The 21881-nt window shown below is 29.3% G+C and overlaps 4 protein-coding genes across 10 annotated transcripts; 3 read left to right on the top strand and 1 right to left on the bottom strand.

Moving 5' to 3' along the window:
* Positions 1-442: 442 nt before the first annotated feature.
* On the top strand, positions 443-3020 carry Egh (beta-1,4-mannosyltransferase egh). The gene is made up of 3 exons (XM_076393604.1): positions 443-741; positions 1280-2085; positions 2142-3020. The coding sequence occupies exons 2-3, from the start codon at positions 1285-1287 to the stop codon at positions 2706-2708; spliced, it is 1368 nt and encodes a 455-aa protein (XP_076249719.1). The 5' UTR covers positions 443-741; positions 1280-1284; the 3' UTR covers positions 2709-3020.
* A 3293-nt stretch (positions 3021-6313) lies between these two features.
* On the top strand, positions 6314-9349 carry Fkbp59 (FK506-binding protein 59kD). Of its 5 annotated transcripts, none has more exons than XM_076393365.1 (6): positions 6314-6450; positions 7049-7385; positions 7462-7582; positions 7657-7904; positions 7979-8488; positions 8743-9349. In XM_076393365.1, the coding sequence occupies exons 2-6, from the start codon at positions 7050-7052 to the stop codon at positions 8905-8907; spliced, it is 1380 nt and encodes a 459-aa protein (XP_076249480.1). In that variant the 5' UTR covers positions 6314-6450; position 7049; the 3' UTR covers positions 8908-9349. The 5 variants fall into 5 exon arrangements, with proteins under 5 accessions (XP_076249480.1, XP_076249485.1, XP_076249484.1 ...); XM_076393370.1 differs by having other exon boundaries at positions 8732-8954; XM_076393369.1 differs by lacking the exon at positions 8743-9349 and adding an exon at positions 8593-8741.
* A 198-nt stretch (positions 9350-9547) lies between these two features.
* LOC143188873 (GMP reductase 1) lies at positions 9548-12256 on the top strand. Its single transcript, XM_076393371.1, has 7 exons — positions 9548-9731; positions 10027-10265; positions 10647-10766; positions 10926-11183; positions 11302-11490; positions 11565-11767; positions 11849-12256. Exons 2-7 carry the CDS (start codon positions 10179-10181, stop codon positions 12042-12044), a joined length of 1053 nt encoding a protein of 350 aa, XP_076249486.1. The 5' UTR covers positions 9548-9731; positions 10027-10178; the 3' UTR covers positions 12045-12256.
* Positions 12257-14312: 2056 nt separating this feature from the next.
* Positions 14313-21598, bottom strand: Psi (P-element somatic inhibitor). Of its 3 annotated transcripts, none has more exons than XM_076375023.1 (14): positions 21351-21598; positions 20808-20886; positions 20291-20491; positions 19778-19907; positions 18406-18660; positions 18151-18322; positions 17830-18036; positions 17564-17747; positions 17324-17481; positions 17131-17245; positions 16876-17037; positions 16516-16724; positions 16141-16423; positions 14313-14449 (listed from the first exon to the last, which is right to left on the bottom strand). In XM_076375023.1, exons 1-13 carry the CDS (start codon positions 21432-21434, stop codon positions 16163-16165), a joined length of 2217 nt encoding a protein of 738 aa, XP_076231138.1. In that variant the 5' UTR covers positions 21435-21598; the 3' UTR covers positions 14313-14449; positions 16141-16162. The 3 variants fall into 3 exon arrangements, with proteins under 3 accessions (XP_076231138.1, XP_076231135.1, XP_076231134.1); XM_076375020.1 differs by lacking the exon at positions 14313-14449 and adding an exon at positions 14492-15210; XM_076375019.1 differs by lacking the exon at positions 14313-14449 and adding an exon at positions 14492-15214 and having other exon boundaries at positions 21351-21597.
* Positions 21599-21881: the final 283 nt, after the last annotated feature.

Genomic DNA, 21881 nt, shown 5'->3' with positions numbered 1-21881 from the left:
AAGATACCCTTATTTTTATAGCGGCACTCGAACAGGAGTCACGATTCTTGCCCGATTAGTAGTCGACTAATCGTACTATTTTTCCCAGTTTTTAAAATCTCTTTCAAAATAATAAAAATAGACGTTCTATAATAGTTTTTTCAAATGCCTCTTATGTGTATTACATACAATATAACTTTAGATTCATGATGTAGTTTCCAGCTGTATGTAAAACTACTTAAAACGCGATATATGTATATACGCGCAGAAATATATGATATAATATTTATCAATAATTAAGTCACTTAAACAAGGTCTATACATTATAATGTTATTTAAAGTAGACGTGCTGACCAATCAGGTATACTGATTTCAGACGCGTTGGTGCATTAAAAAAGTGATTTTTATCAGTTATCAGTTGTATGATTCATTAGGCGGCCAAACTGGGCCAAATTACCGGCACAGAGTGCACGGAGCAGAGTGATCACTGAGAATTCTGAAATCGATTGTGTTCCCTTATCTCAAGTGAACGTTAATCATCGCTTTTGTGAAATGGGATCGAAGTTTATTGGAAAATAAGTCATCTGAGTCAATAAGAATCAAGGGGAGTGAAGTACTGTTGAAGTCATGAGAGTAATTTCAGTCCGTCCCAGACTTTAAACTATTTTCTAGTGTTCACCTGTTGCCACAGGCAATGGGCTGAGAAAAGTATATCGTTAAGTGATATATTTCATTGAGATTTGGCTACATAAAATATTTGAGGTATCTAAGACTATGATAAGACTAATCTAACTTTCTTTGACTTAAAACAAATAATGAATATTTCCTGGAAACCCCAGTATTATTGAATTTTATTAATTAAACATTGCAGTAATATTACAGTAGTAACTCGAACTTATTTAGTGTATTAAATGCATGCTATTATATGATCCGTTATATAAGATTTTGAATAGATATCTTAGATAGGTGTATAAACTAATAAGGTTATGTTAACTCTAGTGTTTTTATTCTTATTAAATGTATAAGTTATTTTATAAAAATTAGTTATCGTTTTGTTATTTATACAATTATGCAAAATATAATGCTACAATGATTTCATTTTTTTTAACATTACCTTGCCAATAATCTCGTAAAATAATGTTTCAATAGTTGTATTATTTTCTTATTGATATTCAATCAGTTGATAGTTCTAGCATTGCTTTATTAATATTTGTTTCATTAAAGAAAAAGAAATCTTATTAGAGTAATCTGTTTAGTCTTATTTATTATGTAATGATTTATTTAATTTTGTATTTTTCAGGAATAATGCTGAGCAGTATAACAAAACACGTTTTGCACTGTTGCCTATTGTTTATTATAATAATTTGTTTCGAATTGATCTGTGGTGGAATTAGATGGAACAGCAAGAAAAAAGAATTAGATCCATGGGTTCAATATGGATTTATTGGCACACTTGCATTATATTTTTTAAGATCATTGACATTTCTGTCTTTTCCTCAAGTGCTATTTAATTTCGTTGGGTTGATAATATATAATGCGTTCCCAGACAAAGTTATTTTGAAAGGTTCACCATTACTTGCACCATTCATTTGTATTAGAGTAGTAACACGTGGAGATTACCCACTGCTCGTAAAGGAGAATGTAAAGAGAAATCTGAGCAAATGTATAGAAACAGGTTTAGAGAATTTTCAAATTGAAGTAGTAAGTGATAAGCCTATTGGATTATCTTCTCACAGAAGAGTTAGAGAAGTTGTTGTACCAGCAAATTATCGAACAAGTAGTGGTGCTTTGTTTAAAGCACGTGCATTGCAATATTGTTTAGAAAATTCAGTAAATGAATTAGATGATCATGATTGGGTTGTGCATCTTGATGAAGAGACTTTATTGACTGAAAATTCTGTTCGTGGAATATTGAATTTTGTATTGGATGGAAAACATACATTTGGACAAGGGCTAATAACATATGCAAATGAAGATGTTATTAACTGGATTACTACTCTGGCTGACAGTTTTAGAGTAGCGGATGATATGGGGAAACTAAGACTACAATTTACTATGTTTCATAAGCCATTTTTTAGTATGAAAGGTTCTTATGTAGTTACTCAGGTAAATATCTGCATATTTAATTATGTTCCAAAGTTACAAAGTGTCTATTATTACAGATGGGTGCAGAAAGAGAAGTATCTTTCAACAATGGATTGGATGGGTCTGTGGCTGAAGATTGTTTCTTTGCAATGAAAGCATTTACCCAAGGGTACACCTTTAATTTTATAGAAGGTGAGATGTGGGAAAAATCACCATTTACATTGTGGGATTTCATACAACAAAGGAAGAGATGGCTGCAAGGTATATTACTTGTCGTACATTCCAAAGCTATTCCATTAAATAAAAAATTGCTATTAGGTATATCTTGTTACTCATGGGTAACAATGCCTCTTTCTACTTCAAATATTGTATTAGCTGGAATTTTTCCTATTACTTGTCCACCAGTGATAGATTTTCTGTGTGCTTTCATTGGTGCAGTAAATATTTATATGTACGTTTTTGGAATAATCAAATCAGTTTCGTTATATCGATTTGGTATTGCACGATTTATTTTGTGCATATGTGGGGCATTATCAACAATTCCATTTAATTTAATCATTGAAAATATTGCTGTCATATGGGGTTTACTTGGGAAAAAACATAAATTTTATGTTGTTAAAAAAGAGTACAAATTAGTAGTGTAATTAAACATTGGGTATCCTTTCCACTTGACAATGTGAACTTACAAAAGAGTGCTGGTACACTACTAGTACCTGTAAGTCTAACGGACAGATTATCTTTATGTCAAGAAAAGATCTAGTTGTAATGTGATTTGCATACAAATCAGTTATTAGGCATTCAAAAAGTACAATATGCATTTGTAGTATTCAAAATTATTTTATTAAATTATTTGCTTAAAATTGGAGTTAGAAAAACAGAAAATAATTTTTCTAAATGTCACAAATTTGTTTTTGTATTATAAGTAAGATAAAAATTGGTATGGTATTCAATAATTGCAATTGTGTTAATTGATACCTTTGTGTATTGTTATATAGGAATATTCTGAGGATATTATGTCAAAAAAGGTAACAGTTCTGTACAAAACATTTCTTAATGATTTCAAGTATGTATTGACCTGAATAATACTTACTTTAAGTATTTGAACATCTTAAATCACAGTTCTGCGTTTGAAAACTATATTATTATTTTTATGCCATATTTTAGATATTTATTAATGTTTGTGCAATTTTGTAGAACAAAAATAAGCAATATAGAAGAAAGTCAAATCTTTTTATTTTGAAATGTAACATCTCATAATTTATAAATTTTACTCAATTTGACACAAATCTTTTAATTATTCTGTTATAGAAATTTTAAGCTAACAGAACTGCCTCAATTTTAAATTATTACTTTTATGCAAATAACGATTTAAAATATTAACATTGCATTTTATGTATACATGAAAAGATCAATATATTTATATAATGATTCTTCAAAACATTGAATGAGCTTTTGAATATTTAATGACAACATAATTATTAGTTATTACATTTGTATAACACATTGCATATAGTTTATTTATATAAATAATTCTTAGAATCTGCCTACTTTTTGGTGTATAAAGATCGGTACACATATTCTTTTATTAGAAATTGTTATAATATAATATAAAACTGAACAATTTGACTGAATTACTAACAAAATAGCAGTATTATAGCAATTAAAAATAATTAAAGTGCAATGCAGAAAGAAGATATTTTATGACCTATACGCAATGTGTTAATAACAATGTTTCTAATTGAATAAAGGATAGTAGTCTTTACCATATCAGTAATGTAGAAATTAGTATTAGTAATTCGTTTACATTTTTCGTAAATTAAACAAATTGTCATTTTTACATTATATAGCTTGCAAAATTTGTTCTTAAAAATTTTCTAAAGTTATGAGTCATAAATTTCATTACATGTACATGCTATTTATCTTGAAATACGTTTCTTACATTTTAATTTGTAAAAAAAAATTTTGATCAGAACATGTATACTAAAACACATACATTAACTATGCTATAATAGCATAATTTTACAAATATTAATAGACATAAATAATATCTTCTTTGAATAATTACTGAGATAGAGTTTACTTAATTTGATATGAAATTCGATGTTGTTAAAGTAAACACAGTAAAGTTTAAATCTCTATTCTCTGTAGTTTTAAAAATTTTGAAACATATTTTTAATTCTACATATTGCATATGAGAATCTGTATGTTACGAGAGTAAAACTTACTGTGATATAAGTCTTTTTTCCATATAGTTATACGTCTGAATAAAATTATAAAATTTTTATTTTGTAATTCTTTGATGATGTAGAGAATACATCGCTAATAATGCATGAGTGCTATATGAATAATACTTTAGCTTTAAGTTATAAAGATTTTAATCTAAAATTCCAAATTAACTGTTTAAATCTAAAAGGCTGTTAAAAATAGAACAAATTTATATTTGAGTTTCTAAATTATCTAATATATGAATTTTTTATAATTCAATAAAAGGAACAATATGCACTACAAAAATAGAATGTATTACGCACAATATTGGCATAGACAGTAGAAACATGTATAACATATATTCATCCATTTAAATATTTTATCTGTAAAACGAATATTTATTAGCGAAAAAGATACTTCAACAAATTCATAGTTTAATAAATTTTGTTCATTTCATAAAACTAATAAACAAATTATATATTCTTTTGAAATATTTATCTCTTCATAAGAGTATTTAGAAATAAATTAAAATTATAATTTTATAATTTGTAACAATACATGATACATGGAATTTATAAGTGCACATAATAAAATAGAAAACATGAACAAGGATTTACATTCTAATATTTATTAAATTGAAGCTACATTTTGGTTTAATTATATATGGCAATAGATTAACAGAAAATTTAATATATGATCAGATTGATTATATAAATGTAACTTGAACAAAACTAAGCAATATGTTAAATAAGATTTATCTTGTCTAGTCAGAAATATGGAAAATATTTTGTGTTTTCAATAAAGTTATTATGTACACAAAAACTTTGTTATATTATTTAATATTAAATTTAACGAATGTAATACATATGTATTTTATATTCGTAAATTTACGTTTAGTATATTTTTATCAACTTTGTGCACAAGCTAAAATATAATAAGGTTTCAAAATAATATAAATAAAAAATGAAAATTACATTGTGTAATTGGTAAATCACTATCAAAGTGACGGTAATTACCCAGATACAATATGCATTCTGTTTAACTAGAAATTGTGGTATTTTTTATATGTACATTATCTATGTTATATTTACAAGTGTCTAGTTCAATGAATAAAACATCAGAACTAGTATATTTGCCAATGCATATCATGTTTTCTTTATAATATATTGGTATCTTTTTAGATAAACTGTAATTTATTAAATATAATATTTTTGTATGTACTTATACGAGCAACAGTATCTGTAATTTTACAGATTAAAATATAGTATGAATTCTACAAACCACCCATTGTCTTCAATTAAGACTTCAATTTTTCCTTCTATAGAAACAATCTTTTATTTGTGTGAAAATGTGTATTTAAAATCTCTTTTGTTAGTATTAAATTATACATATACGTTGGTTTTCAAAGTATATTTAATTAAGAAACAATTTAGTTATTAATATCTCAATATTGTTATTATTGTACACACTGTTGTATGATTTTTTTATTAAAAATATGTAATTGAAAATTATGTATATGTACCTTCATCCAGACCAAAGCAATAAACAGAATTAAAATAAATAATTCGACTAAGAATTAATTCATTTTGCGTAATATACGTTCCTTCTGTTGAAGTACTTGAAGAAACTCAAAAATCGTGTCACAATGAGACTTACAGAGCCATCTATAAGTAATTTTAAATATATCGTACTACAGATAAACAGTTTTCAATTCAATATACAATAAATCTTAATGGTGACAAATAATACAAGGTAAACAAAATACTTACATTAATCTTAGTATCTTGTCTTAATTGCTATGACCGATAATACTATTAAAAATTAATAATTGTATAGTGAAGATACGTATAAAAATGATTTACATAAACTCGTCGAAAGATTTACACTTAAATAAGTAGGTAGTTTCACTTTGAAACCGAACTAATTTTTTTAAATAAATAAAAACATGCGAACGTCGTAAAGTACGGTATCGATATCTACAATCGAGGTATAAAATTAAAAGTCGATAATCGATACGGAAGCGAAGCTTTAGAATTTCTGGTAAGTTCTATTGATTACTTTAAATGTGCTTGGAGGCCAGTGAGTTTCTGGAATAGTCTCTCTAGGTTTGAACCTGTCTTCACGATTCACGCATTAATCACTATTTCATTACTAGAACATTATACATAAAACATAACAAAAGTAAGTACTTCATGATTACGTTTCACTCTGAAAAAGTATACATGTATGTAAATAACATTTGTTTCGATTTTTCGTTGATGATCACATAAATGTTGTTTGTTTGTTTAGTGTATACCGTAAATCACATATTACAGTACTGCTCGCTTAAGCGTCTGCAGTTCAAGATCATATCTGGACGTTTGTCTGACCGGGTAGATGTCCCGAAAATTCGAGTGAGCGAAGGAGAAACAATGAATGTGAGTGTGATTCTGATACCGGATACAAACAGCACTGACTCGGGTCAGTATGACGAGAACGAACATGATTCATGAATTTTTGAAAGATAGTTTAGGATTGTAACATTTTCAAATATATTTCAAGTACTAGATTATTTCTTAGATGTATAAAAAATGGGAATGACGACAAACGATAAAGCGGGCAGTACTGTATGATAACTCTTTTCTTTCATTATCATATCTATGTATCACAAAATATTTTGTATCGTAGCATAATAATTAATTTTCATTTATCTTTTATCTCTTTTGAATTCACTGTTTGAAATGAATGAAAATACAGTGTAAATGCAAAAAATATTTATTTTAATATTTTTTTCATTTAGAATGGCTGCAATAGATATTTCTCCCGAAAAGGATGGAGGCGTCTTGAAAGAAATTATCAAAGAGGGTGTTGGAGATGAAACTCCAGCACCAGGAAGCAATGTAATAGTGCATTACACGGGCACTTTGTTGGATGGAACAAAGTTTGATTCCAGCAGGGATCGCAATGAGCCATTTAAATTTGAGCTTATGAAAGGAAGTGTTATTAAAGCTTGGGACATTGGTGTAGCTACTATGAAAAAAGGTGAAGTTGCAGTATTGACCTGTGCTTCGAAATATGCATATGGGAAAACTGGTAGTCCACCTAAGATTCCTCCAGATGCAACACTTAAGTTTGAAGTAAGCACATAAGTAGAGAATTAAACATTTAGTACATATTAAATTTATTTATGCATTTAACATAATTTCATTTCAGATTGAAATGATCGACTGGAAAGGAGAAGACTTGAGTCCTGACAATGATGGAAGTATTGAGAAGTATCGGATCACTGAAGGAAAAGGCTATACTTTTCCACAAGAAAGTGCCTTAGTAAATAGTAAGTATACATGTGCGAGATTTCAGTTTTTGTTGTTAATAATATACTTAATTTAAAATTTTTCTTTTTCTCAGTACACATAACGGGAATATATGATGGAAAAGAATTCGAAGATAGAGATGTTCAATTTTGTCTTGGTGAAGGAGAAGACTGCGATATTGTAGAGGGTGTAGAAAAAGCTTTAGAAAGCTTTAAAGCTGGAGAGAAATCAAAACTGAAAATTAACAGCAAGTATGCATATAAAAATATAGGAAAACCAGAGTTTAATATACCACCAAACGCCACTGTTGAATACATAGTAGAACTGAAAAGCTTTGAAAAGGTAATTATTTTTTATTAAATATCCCCTAATGTAATTAAATATACTTTATTAATACTAATTCCTCTTTATTTCAGTCTGTTGTGACTTGGAGCTTAAAGGCTCCTGAAAAAATAGAACAGGCTAAGATTTTCAAAGAAAAAGGAACCAATTACTTCAAAGCAAATAAGTACAGTTTAGCTATTAAAATGTATAAAACAGTTGTTTCACTATTGGACTATGCAGAAGACTTCAAAGACGATCTTAAAAAGGAAAGAGACGATCTTATTTTGTCGGCGCATTTAAATCTTGGCTTGTGTTACTTGAAAACAGATCAGAATGTCGAAGCAAAGGATTCGTGTAACAAAGCTCTTGAATTAAGCCCACAAAACGTGAAAGCACTATTTAGAAGAGGACAAGCTTATCTCGGGCTAGCGTCTCCTGAAATTGCGATCAAAGATTTCCAAGAGGTTCTGAAGATAGAACCAAAGAATGCAGCAGCTATAAAACAGCAGGCAGTTTGTTGTAGTATTATGAAGAAGCAATTGGCGAAAGAGAAAAAAGTGTTTGCGAATATGTTTGACAAATTTGCCCAGGAGGATAAACAGGTTTGTGAAAAGTAACAATAAGATTACACGATATGGGCTACATATATTTAAGTTTTTATTATTACACTACTGTTCAATGCTAATTTAATGTGTATTATTAGCAGGTTTTCAGTTTATAATTTATATGACGAATAAATTATGTAGTACACGATATTGTTGATTAAACTTGTGTTTGACTAGTATGTAATTAAAATCAATTTTTTACTCCATATACGTATGATACGTTTCATCATACACTATTAGTAATGTCACAGAAAGAGGAGGAAGAAAAGCGGGATCAACCAGACGTGATGAACGTGACCCTTGGTGAATGGGGGCAAGATGAACGACCCGGCGGCAGGGATGCGACAGAGTTTGAGAAGGAGAATCCTAACATACTGATGCTCAACAATGGTACTGACGAGTTCAAGGATATGTGAAAAATAGACCGTTCTATCTCTAATACAGTTCTACTCTTAACTGCGGACTATCGAAAATTTCGTTAACTCTTGTTTTCCGATGACTTCCAAGCAAGACTATTTTTACGTCCATCGTTAAACTCATTAATATTTTGACGTATGATGCTGCCTAGTCAACAAATTTCATATCTCGTTCAAGTCAAGAATTGTTTCATAAATCAAATTTCATTAGTCATCATTTTGCTCATATTACGCATTAAGTCGATGCCATTTATAATAGCGAAATTATAATAAGGTTCATCTTTACTGTAAGCTTATTTTGTAACTGTGGTTCGTATGATAGGGACAAATTTACGTGCATACATTTATAATGTTTGCATTAGTAATATTACATGTGATCCATTCCATATAATTGTAAATGCTGTGTGATGGAATACAATACATGATTCTTGAACAATTAATATCTTTTATATTCATTCACCTTTGTACATATATTATAACCAGTATTGAATATCAAGAAATAAAATAATCTATTAAATATAATTAGAAATTGTGTATATTTCATTACTCCATATTTCAGGGAACGTTATTTCAGAAAATTTTAATTTTATGTTTTTTCCACGTAATTTTTAAAAATATCTTTTTGTGTTGTGTACGTACTCTACGTACACATATTTACGACTAACGATAAAACAGAAAATGTACATATACAAGATAAATGATGCAAATAGTCAACCGTTTCCTAAACGATTTATCCAACTTGCTTAGTAACATTATGTTGATTCAGCAACTCAGTAGTTTCAACTAGAAAACTGTGCATTTATATCTATTAAAAAGCATAAATCGTAAGTTAAATGCGCTATAAATATATTAATAAATGAATTAAAGTCTTACAATTTTATAAGAGCATTCAATTGAATTCGCCTAATACGAAATATAAAAGCTTATAATTAGACATCTAATCTATCGGATTATATAAAGTAATTTTGATACATCGTTACAATTATTTTATATACATTTCTACAATTGGTTAAGAATCGAGCTATTCAACGGTTACTGAATTTATCTTTCAATCTTATTGGTAATTTTGATGGGATTGAGCTCAATGTGTCGTTTCAATGTGTCTGTATTAACGTATAGATTGCTGACTATTAAGCGCCTTTAAGTAGGAAGTTCGCCGCGAAACTACAAGTCTCAGCTTCAGCTCAGGCAGCCTTCATTCGTCGACAGGATTTGTTCGAAACTGTTTGGTAACGGAGTATTAATTTAAGAGGAAATAACTGCCTGCTAAAATGCCTAATATCATCAACGACATTAAATTAGATTTTAAGGATGTTTTATTACGGCCGAAAAGAAGTACACTGAAAAGCAGGTCTGATGTAAGTAACATTTGAAATATTTAGAATGATTTATCATCATATTTTTTTCTATTACATTTTTTCTCACAAACTTCCTTCAATCTTCATATATAGCCATCGTAATCTAAAATTCTAATAACGATACACACCTATGTTTTTTTGTAAAATCTGATGGAAAGTTTTTCTGAGACGTTTTTCTAGATGGAAATATTCTTAGAAACTGTTCTTTCAAATATAAGATGATATACTTTTTTGTCCCTTAAAAATTGTATTACAACATAAATGACTTACAATGAATATCTTGTATATTGTGTATATATCTTTATATATTACTTTAATTGAAAGATTCAGTGTAGCAATTGGTTATAGTTTTCATGATTCTACTGTTTATTACAATTTTAGGTTGATCTCTATAGAGAAATCACGTTTCGTAATTCGAAAAAAACTTATAAGGGAATACCAGTTATGGCTTCGAACATGGATACTGTAGGAACATTTGAAATGGCAAAAGCATTATCAAAGGTATATTACAATTACTTATATTTATTACTTTGTTTCAGTAAAATTATGAAATGCGTACAAGATATCATTTTATCTCTATTTAATGAAAACATGTGTAACAGTGGTATATCTATTGATAGCAATTATAAAATTGTTATTATCAGTTCTGTTTTATTTTAGCACGGTCTTTTTACCACTGTCCATAAGTATTACACAGCTGAAGACTGGAAAGAGTTTGCCATTCAGAACCATGATTGCCTTAAAAATGTAGCTGCTAGTTCTGGTACAGGGAAAGAGGACTATGAAAGGTTGTCAAGTGTTCTATCTGCTGTGCCAGAGTTATCATTCATTTGTTTAGATGTTGCCAATGGATATTCGCAACATTTTGTTGAGTATGTTAGGAAAGTTAGGTCAGAATATCCCAACCATACAATAATTGTAAGTATAATAATTGCACAGCTTTTGTCATAATTCTTTAGGGATAGTGAAAAAAATATTCAATCCATTTAGTACTAATTCATATTTTACATTTGAAAATAATGATTAATTATTGCAGGCAGGAAATGTGGTAACTGGAGAAATGGTAGAAGAACTAATACTATCTGGAGCTGATGTGATAAAAGTTGGAATTGGTCCTGGCTCTGTATGCACTACAAGAATGAAGACTGGTGTAGGATATCCACAATTAAGTGCTGTAATTGAATGTGCAGACGCTGCTCATGGTTTGAAAGGACATATAATTTCGGTAAATATTTCATATAACGGGTATTTTATTACTTTATTCTATTACATGTATTTTGCTCACACATTTTATTTTAGGACGGAGGTTGTACTTGTCCAGGCGATTTAGCAAAAGCTTTTGGTGCAGGTGCAGATTTTGTAATGGCAGGTGGTATGTTTGCTGGGCATGATGAATGCGGAGGAGATATCATAGAAAAAAATGGGAAGAAATTCAAATTATTCTATGGTATGGCTTCTAGCACAGCAATGAAAAAACATGCTGGAGGTGTTGCTGAATACAGGTTTGTACAGGTGTCATACTATACATGGAAGAGTACTTTATATCTTCAATTTTTAATTTATATATTTTTTTTTTGTTTTAGATCGTCAGAAGGTAAAACGGTAGAAGTGCCTTATAAAGGTCTAGTGGAAAATACTATATTAGACATGCTGGGTGGTCTACGTTCTGCGTGCACGTATACAGGAGCTGCACGATTGCGCGAATTGCCACGTCGTGCTACATTTATACGTTGTACGCAACAATTAAATCCAATGTACGGTCCACCACCAGAAATGTGAAGTTCTAATTACTTAATCAATTGTAGTACATATTTAGAGAAAAGATTTACTTATTTGGTTAATTAATATGTGTTATTTGCTGGCAAATAATATTTATATAAAAATCTGGAGGCTTCTGTTAACATAGGTGTACATACGGTTGAATAGTAGTTTCGAGTAGATCGAATTTAATGAGTTCAAAGAAAAAAATGACTGCTAAATGCACAAACTTACATTTTGTTACTGCATTTATATTTTTTCTACAAATACTGCACGCTTAACTGTACATACATATATACATGTGTATCCTTATAGTACGTATTTAACAAAGTGGACTTATATTAATTAAGCTTTTCAATGTATTCGAAAGTAAATATTTGGATATTATTCTGCAAAATTTAGAAAGGTATACAATATACAGAGCACGCATAATTTTATAACTTGAGTACATATGTACATATGTATAAAGCAAGTTTACATATAAACGTAGTACAAATCGTTTTAAGCATAACAATAGAAAAAATAAATAGGTCATGCAAAATATTAATCTCTGAAAGAAACAAAAAAGTTTAAAACTGTAAAATGATTAATTAATCAGTATTTTACATCTAATAAACATGATGTTATCCAATGTAATTTACAAATCAGTTTTTACATTCTCCTCTTACAAAGAAATAATTTTACAAGTACTTGTTTTTTATACCTACTAATTAACTTCCTTGATTAGAAGTAACAATGAGTTTGTCTCCCTTGTACCTGAAACATTTTCATTATTTTTTATTGTATATCATAATTTCAAATATATAGTAGATATTATTTTGGAAAATATGCTGTACAGAACTCAGTTTGTATTATTCTTTTTAGATTTCTTTATTCAAATGATATAATAATCATTAAAAAAAAATGCAGTATTCAGCTTTACTTACGTTAGTTAAGAATTATAATCAATACATAAAGGAAAACAACTATTAATTTACATACATATTGTATTATATTTATGCTGCAGTGCAGAATAAATAGAAACAACAACTTCTTAACTTAAACATTTAATACCATGTATACGATATTCGTGTTATAAACTTCATAATTATTTTTATTTCAGTTTAAAAAATAATACGTACGAATTTAAATACAGAATAAAACGTTCTTTCAATAAACAAGTATTGTTAACATACGTATAACATAAAATTATATCAAATCATTGCTGTTTTAATTCATGACTGAAACAAAAAAGATAAATGAAAACTTTAATATTTTACGTATTATAATATAATGTTAGATTTAGAAATGGAGCTTTCACTCTTATCGCTCATATATAATTCTGCTAAAAAATATAAAACAACAATACTATTGTAATTTTATTATAAAACGTATGCGTATTAGGTACATATAAGAAAGACTACAATCTGATAAGACAATATTTGCACAAATTTTCGACGAGGGCTTACTACTAATCCTGTATCAAATATATATCTACATTCAAATACTCAAATAAGAAATTATATTTACACATCATACTGTAAGTTATGTAAGTAAAACAAATATTACCTAATATAATAATTAATTAAGCAAAAATTAATTGTATTATATTGAATAACTTGGTATTCAATAACACTCCAAAGATCACTATTATTTATTTAACATTCCTTTATCTTGAGATTGCACACCTTAATACGTTTCCTAAATTTAGTTAACAACACAAAAAATATTCACCTTTCGTTTTTTCTGTTCACTTTATGTCGAATGTATGACATTCAAATTTGAAATAAATTGCTACAGAAAAAGTAATGTTACACAAAAATGCAATATCTTTTTTTTACTTACATTACTCATTCAAATTTCACTTATATATAGAAAATCAGGTTTGTCTTATTTATCGTCAAGAGAAAAACTGTATAAGAACAAATAACAAAAATGCAACAGAAAAACGTTGAATTACTTTCGCAAATGTAGCTTTCCTTAAGAATATAATGTAAATACATAAAAAATATATAAACGTTATAAATGATAAGGATTTATGAATTATATTCCCTAAAATTGAATAGATTGAACATTATAAACGATGCTTTTAATTTTTGTTCTTTGATCTTATAATTTCGATTGATAAGCTAGCAATTTTGTTAGAACTCAGGTATTTTGAAAATCGAAGATTTACATGTGACTAGTAAAATCTAACTATAATTAATACATTCATGTGAAAAACCATTTGGTAAAATGAATAAAGAATATATATATATATATATATTTATAGTTATATGTAACGAACAGTGATTTGATATGCCATCCATAACTCCAGTATTGCAGGTCCTGATTCCTTTGGATATAAACGCACAGTATCCTGAATGAAAGTCTTAAAATAGTAGATCCCCTTGACGAAATATCGAAGAACGGGTAAACACATCTCTACAATTGGCAGCTCCAAAAATCTAAAAATAGTAGTGGTATTTGACAAGAAAAAGCAAAGGAACCAAGGTAAAATTGTATTTAGTATTGTTATAATAGTATATACGTGTATGTAGACCATCATACGTGTGTATCATAATTCTCTTGCATACATAATAGATAAAACAATTGATTGACAATAGAAACAAATCCTAGCTGTTTGTTACAGCTATTTTCATACTATAAAGATTTCCTAATACGCTAAAGACAAAACGTTCCATGAATGAGACAGTGAAACATAAATAATGACATATCGAAATAAGTATCTAAGACGATGTCCTTATCAATACATATTTTTAAGTATAATAATTTTTAGTATTTTTAATGATAAATGGGAAGCATAGTATGGATAATTTGTTGCAGATTCCTCGTTCCTGTTTCTGACCTGCTGCTTCACCTGCCAGTTTCAATTTATATTACAATCAGGCGTTATGGAACAAAAATACATACAATTGTATATAAGTAAAACACAAGTAGACATCATGTTGACATTATATTATAATGTTAAATTTCTGGCATTTTCTCGTTACTTAAAATTAAAACCATGAGTATCCTACAATATGTATATATCTATGTATATAAAAGACATAAAATATTATAGTATAAATAGAACATAATCGGTTCTAGTGGCATTTTTTCAATTTCATGGATTTTGCGAAGCGATCAACTATCGTAATTTATTGTAAAGAGTGTATGAAGTTACAGCAGGCATTTAACCGCATCCCGATGGGAAACTATCTGAAAACTATCTGAAATAAACAAACAATTATAATAAAAGACATGGAGCGTATACAAATATAAATATACTTTCAAAGGTGTAAAATATATCATTGCAATAATCAGATAAAACATTAAAATATCATGATTTTATCATTTTCGTGAATATTTAACTCCCTGAAAGTATCAACATTTATCAGTGCACACATGGCATTCCCTTCTTACACCATTGATTTTCAAAACAAGTAATAAATATCAAGCCAATATAAATATAAGTGATTAAACATAATGGTATATAGTTAATTACATGGTCAATAAATATAAATATTGTGAATATATGTATGAACAAGATCACATAAATTACTTCACATATGATATACTGCAAAAAATTGTGTTATGGTAGAGAATATTCAAAACTATGAAATACAAAATTTCTTGACTTACAAGTCATCCTTAAACTGTAAGAAAAATTAATTAAAATACGATATATTTGTAAATTAAACGATTGATTTTAATTTTCATTATAATAATTATAACTACAATTAATTTTTTATTAATTATTAAATAATTCATCTTGATTTCATAAATATTTCAATATAAAACAAAATTTTTCAATGGTGTTGCACACTCGTATACAACAGTTATTTAGTTAGAAATAATAATGCATTAAGAAACTCTCCTCAGAAATTTCAATGAGAAAATGCATGTTTTTACTGCACTCAATTTTACATTGACTTAATATAAAAAGTAAAAATTTAACAAAATTGTATGATATAAAAAAAAAAAATCGATAAACGCATCTTACCATTACTACCAGACTATTTCATGTATATAATCATAAAGTGGAATTAAAGACGGACTTAAGTTCAATCAAATCATTAAATGAAAATTTACATATCATACAATTTTCTAAGAGTTCATGCACGTACGTTCATAATATATAGAAACGAATACTTACAATTTGTTTCTCCGATGGAAGTTTAACTTTCTGTATTCGTTTGCGTATAAGGATAATTCTGATAGCCTGTTGGGAACGACGGATTCTGTTGACCAGCTTGTGGTTGTGTCGTGGATCCTGCTCCTGCTGCATAATAGCCTGTTGGAGTTGAACCAGGATTAATAGTTGGATAACTGCCATAAGCTTGTGGAAATGCGTTGGGTGCTCCAGCTGCTGGACCCGATTGACCTTGCATGCTCTGTTGCATTTGTTGTTGAGCCATTTGATTGTTTTGCATTCCCAACTGAAAGATTGAACATCTTTATACCGACAATCTCTAAATCATAATTCGCTTTACTATAATAAAGCTAATTTATAATCAGTAATTGATCATACCTTTCCTGCTTTCATTTGAGCCTCTATTGCTTCTGCTTCTTTTATTTTACCAATACTTCTATAATATTCTGCCCATTGTGCACTGTAGTCAGCTTGACCGCCATTTTGGGTGGCACCTGGTTGTTGCTGCTGCTGTTGGGTTTGTTGTTGCTGTTGTTGAGCTGGTCCAGTACCTGCTCCTGCATTGTTAGACTGATTTTGTGCATTTCCTAGAGAAAGGAATGTTTAGAAATAAAAAATTAATACATATCTAATAACACATTTAAAAATTTAGTTTGGAAGGTTGAAGAACTGGTTAGCAAAGGATTAAGAAAAAGGAAACAAGATTTGTAATATTTATATGCAATGCTAATATTTTACCTGACTGTGGATTGTGATCCTGTTTTCCCTGTTTCGCTTGCTGTTCGATCATGTCTGCTTCTCTATGCATACCAAGTGACCTATAGTATTCTGCCCATTGTGCACTGTAATCTGGTTGTCCTGTTTGAGGATTCACTTGAACAGGTGCTTGATTGGCATTATCTATAATAACGCATAGTTATAAGTATAATATATGCTTGATTTTTAAATACTTGTACAACTGTGAAGAACATTTAGAAATTACTATACACATACTTGTGTCAGTAGTTTGGGGTTGACTTGGCCAGGCTTGATAGGCTGTTCCAGCATTCCAAGTTGGATTGTATCCAATTGCTCCTTGTGTACCAGTAAACGATGTGTTAGCTGGAGCCTTTAATTCAATCCAAGGTTAATTAGTGATTTAATGATTAAAAACACTACTTTTATACAAATATTGTTAGTTATTTACCATGCCCAATTTTTCACTAAATATTCTTTTTGCATGCTCCACCTGTTCTGGATTGCCCCGAATGATGAAAATCTTTTCATTTTCATTACTTTGGTTTCTTCTATCTAATTCACAGTGTGCTCCAGTTTGTTGATTTATTTGTTTAATAGTCTCACCGCCTACAATAATTAAATAAATAATGAAACTATATTTATTTCAAATTTTCAATATTGACTTCATATTGATGAATTAGTATCCTACCTTTTCCAATAATAATGCCACATTTTGACGATGGTACAGTAAAGGTTGTTTCTATCTTATCTTGCATGGGTCCTGCTTGGCGTCTGTCCCATCCTCCATATTCATTTGGATTACGATTACCACCAAATCCATTACCTCGTGGACCAGTTCTTGCTCCCATAGTACTTCTACCATCGTCTCTTCTCTATAAAAAAGATTTTTATAAGTACGAAAACTCTCATATTTACAAAACATATTTTAGATGAATTATAATTTACACTGTTTACCATCACACTGTCAATAAGTTCTTGGATACGTTGACGAACTTGTTCCACAGCTTGATGTTTCCCGGATACTATGCATTTTCTATCTCCAGGACCATCTTCCCTTCCTTGCTGGAACTGAACCCTTGCGCCAGTTTCTGCCTGTATTTTCTTTATCATATCTCCTCCTTTACCAATAACAACACCTACTGCTGCTCTTGGTACAAGTACCTAAAAAAGAAATATGTGATTTATTAGTATAACTAGAGATTTGCAAAAGTTATTTTCGAAATATCATCCTATATGAACGTATCACTGATTCATTGCTTAAATAGCATATTATACCTCTACTCCATCAGTGGTTCCAGAACCATGATTAAAACTATTATCATTGGAATAATTTCCACTCCTATCACTACCTCTTGCACCTCTATGAAACATTTGCATTTCTTTCTCAGCTATTAATTCATATACTAATTGCTTGGCATATTCTACTTTTTGTGGATCACCAGTTATCCTATGTGAAAAGAAACATAGCTTTTATTGCTATCTATATTTTTTTAGGCTTTAGATACATATACATATTACTATTATGATTACCTCAAAGGTTTTTCCTGTTCTTGGGAAGGTCCCTCTTGGATAACAACCATCTTTGCTCCAGACTTTTCTTGAAGCTGCTTTATAGTTTCGCCTCCCTTTCCAATAATTAAACCAACTTTAGGTCCAGGAATCATTATTTCAACGAATCCTGGATGCCCCATCATTCCACCACTACCTCCACTCATATTCATATCACCAATTCCTTCGGTTCTGCTTCTTTGATTTACAATTGACAGTACCAATTCTTTAGCCCGACTGAAACACACATAATTTAAATGTGCAATGTAATTTCGAACAAATTCAGTCGAAATATAGTCTATCAATATACAATAATATAATATGTTTGCAACAAATAATGTGATGTCTACTGTGTGCCAAAATACAATAAGTTACGAATATCACATTATCTTTTCGTACAACAGAGTTATTTCATATGTGTATAATAAAATGAAACGTCATGTTAAAAGGTCATAGGCTTAATTATAAGCAGATTTAAATAAATAAAAATTCAATTTTCTTCCAGGTGCGAATAACACGTCCCCATGCATATCCTATCCTCCTTCCTTCCTTCTTTCTCCATATCCTATTGAAAGCAAAAAACTATTAGTAAGTATAAAATTATTAAATTAAAAGCCACAACTTATTGATGGATTCTCAATGAGAAAATATTCTTTGAAGCATATGTAATAGTCAAGTATGAGCCCGCTATTCACATCCAGGAGCTAAATAAAGATTCTGTAAAACATTTGACAAGTTCAATACGCGAAAGCATGTAACCTACATTTAAGAAATGCATGTTAACATGAAGTGATAGCATATGGAGTATACTAGACACACACAAACTATATTTCACCGGTACTATACGTGCTTGAAACACATTTTTCTAATGGATACACTTAGTGTACACGAAGCACTGTAATCATATATTACAACACCATAATGTGATTTTTAAAACCATTTTGTTGAAATAAATAGTTGATACTTTCAGGTGTTTCTAGAAGATTTAAGAGTGAAACTAGGTGGAACAGTTTGTTACTTAAATAAATTAGAACCTAATGAATTTCCTATTATACCAAGTATGAGGAGGATAGCAAGTTTGTTTCCCTGTACATGTGTTTATAAGTGAGCGTATGTACACACATATATGTAATGGCATATTTATATGTGTACAATATGTAAATATATATATTGTACATAAGTATGTATACAGATGTATAACATATATATCAAATTATGTAGTGTAATTAGTAAGTGCCACATGATGTAACACCATAAAATAATCCTTTCTCCTAGGAGAAAGTTTGTAAAATGGAAATTGCATTGCATACAAAATAGTTAAAATTAACAAAATAAAGAGGGAAAAACAAGTTACTTGACAGCTTCTCGTGAGCCAGTTAATGTGCAAACACGTTCAGGTAGCCCACCACTTTCTGGTGCCATCTGTATTTTACATCCTGTTTCACTTTGCAATCTTGTTATTTGTTCCCCGCCTCTGCCAATTACTGTAAACATATCACCATTAATTAATGATGCACAGAACAATATTATAGAAAACTATAATTTAAATGATAATTTACATCAATTACACCAATATCATAATTATGATTATTGATATAATAAATGTAGTTAATTTTCCTTTCAAGCACAAGACAAAATTATTAAGAATCAATGGTCATTTAAGTGAAAAAATGAAGGCATCAATAACACAGATTACTTTTATATAGAAATTTATAGGTAAAATCTTTATATCTGTTTATTATTTCAGATTTATATATAACTAAAAATTTCTGTATTAGAAACATTTAAAACTGTATAAACATATGAGTCTGCATTTAATAATTCAATATTATTTTACAGTAATATATGTAATCTTATTTTTACTTACTTAGACCGACCATTTTATCTGGTACTCTGATATCCTCATTACAAATACCTCCCACATTTCCAATTGGTCCTGATGAAGATCCTGCTTGCCCTCCCCTTCCACTCTGATTACTTGAATCTCCTAGTGAATTACTTCCTGGTGGACCACGAAGTGCTAATAGTGGGTCTGTTACCAATGATGCCATCTTCTTTGCTTCTGGCTCTAAAAGAATGATGAAAACAAAATGAGGTGCGTACAGATTTTTCTAATTATGACAAATATCACTGTGAAATATATTTAAACTTTATAAAATAATTCTATTATGGAATAAAAATGATTAAAGTTAGAGTCATTAAAATACTACTATTATACACATATTTAATATTATACATATATTACTAGAATTACATTATAATAGTAAAAAGTTATAGCATAGATATAATATGCAAAAATATACAAAAAACTAGAAATGAAGCATTTGCACAAAAATCTATAGTTTAATTATCATAATTCACTGAAAAATGATATATTTCTTTACCTGAACCATCCTCAAGAGGACGTTTCAATTTAGCGTCTGGATTACTTTGAGCACCAGCAGGATTGATCTTCGCAGCTATCTGAAAAACAATTAATACACAATTAGTAATCAACCTCAATTTAGTGTCACCAAAAAGTAGTGTTAAAAGTAAATAATTAAAACAACACAATTATTATTTATATTGCTACGTTTATAATGTATTTTTTCACTTATTCTTTTTGCATTTCCTGCATGAAAAATAAGTAATACTATCTATATATACAATTCCTTGAACATTAATAAAGTAAGTAACACAGTACATATTGCAATATTACAATAAAAATTAAAGTGAGGATGAATAAGAACTGAAGAGAAAGTAAACGATAAACCATAATATCATAATTTTTAATATATGAAATTAACAATGCGATTACGACTTGTTTGTTTAATAACAAAATTGCAGCAATACACGGCTTCACGAAGGTATGGAACAGTACATGACTCATCTATATGATACTAATCCAATCATAACCTAAATTATATTACTTTCAGGTGTTCACTTACTTGTTTTGCACGTTGCAAAGCCGCCGCAAATGCGGAGCTTTGGCTAAAATTTTGAGGCGGAGCAACCGCTGAATAGTCACTCATGATGGAACATGAAGCAACAATACGAATTAAAACTATTCCAATATATCCCCTCCCAGATTACAATTAACTATCAATCCCGTCGAATACACTCCACTATGTTACGTTTGAAACGTATTTCACACAAAATATAAAATTTTCGGTACAATGCTTTCAAAGTACACAATGGTACAAAGCAAAGGTTTACGAGTGAAAGAACTGTGCTTTCACGGAAAGAACGGTACAGCGCAAGCGTCGGTCATAGACTGTCGCTTTGAAGAGTGGCGAATATTAGAGAAATAAATAACGCTTAAAATATTTCTGGAACGATTTAAACCAAAATATGGAAAATTTGGAGGTTTTAAAAGCATTTAAAAGAGATTGGGTAAAAAAATATAACATGAAATTGAAACTATGTTATCAAGATTTTACTTTGATGTCCACATTGCACTTTTTGATTGTAACTGTGCG

This window comes from Calliopsis andreniformis, chromosome 3 (assembly GCF_051401765.1).
Source record: "Calliopsis andreniformis isolate RMS-2024a chromosome 3, iyCalAndr_principal, whole genome shotgun sequence".
Taxonomy (NCBI): Eukaryota; Metazoa; Arthropoda; class Insecta; order Hymenoptera; family Andrenidae; genus Calliopsis; species Calliopsis andreniformis.
This window is presented reverse-complemented; position numbering and strand designations above follow the sequence as displayed.

Excerpts from the sequence above, each read along its gene's own strand:
- Fkbp59 (XM_076393365.1), top strand. The coding sequence starts at position 7,050 with ATGGCTGCAATAGATATTTCTCCCGAAAAGGATGGAGGCGTCTTGAAA. Across the intron at positions 7,905-7,978 it reads AACTGAAAAGCTTTGAAAAG|TCTGTTGTGACTTGGAGCTT; the intron begins GTAATTATTTTT and ends TCTTTATTTCAG. Across the intron at positions 8,489-8,742 it reads TTGCCCAGGAGGATAAACAG|AAAGAGGAGGAAGAAAAGCG; the intron begins GTTTGTGAAAAG and ends GTAATGTCACAG.
- Psi (XM_076375023.1), bottom strand. The coding sequence starts at position 21,434 with ATGAGTGACTATTCAGCGGTTGCTCCGCCTCAAAATTTTAGCCAAAGC. Across the intron at positions 20,492-20,807 it reads TCCTCTTGAGGATGGTTCAG|AGCCAGAAGCAAAGAAGATG; the intron begins GTAAAGAAATAT and ends TCATTCTTTTAG. Across the intron at positions 18,323-18,405 it reads GAACAGGAAAAACCTTTGAG|GATAACTGGTGATCCACAAA; the intron begins GTAATCATAATA and ends CTTTTCACATAG.
- LOC143188873 (XM_076393371.1), top strand. The coding sequence starts at position 10,179 with ATGCCTAATATCATCAACGACATTAAATTAGATTTTAAGGATGTTTTA. Across the intron at positions 10,266-10,646 it reads CACTGAAAAGCAGGTCTGAT|GTTGATCTCTATAGAGAAAT; the intron begins GTAAGTAACATT and ends TTACAATTTTAG. Across the intron at positions 11,768-11,848 it reads GGAGGTGTTGCTGAATACAG|ATCGTCAGAAGGTAAAACGG; the intron begins GTTTGTACAGGT and ends TTTTTGTTTTAG.
- Egh (XM_076393604.1), top strand. The coding sequence starts at position 1,285 with ATGCTGAGCAGTATAACAAAACACGTTTTGCACTGTTGCCTATTGTTT. Across the intron at positions 2,086-2,141 it reads GTTCTTATGTAGTTACTCAG|ATGGGTGCAGAAAGAGAAGT; the intron begins GTAAATATCTGC and ends CTATTATTACAG.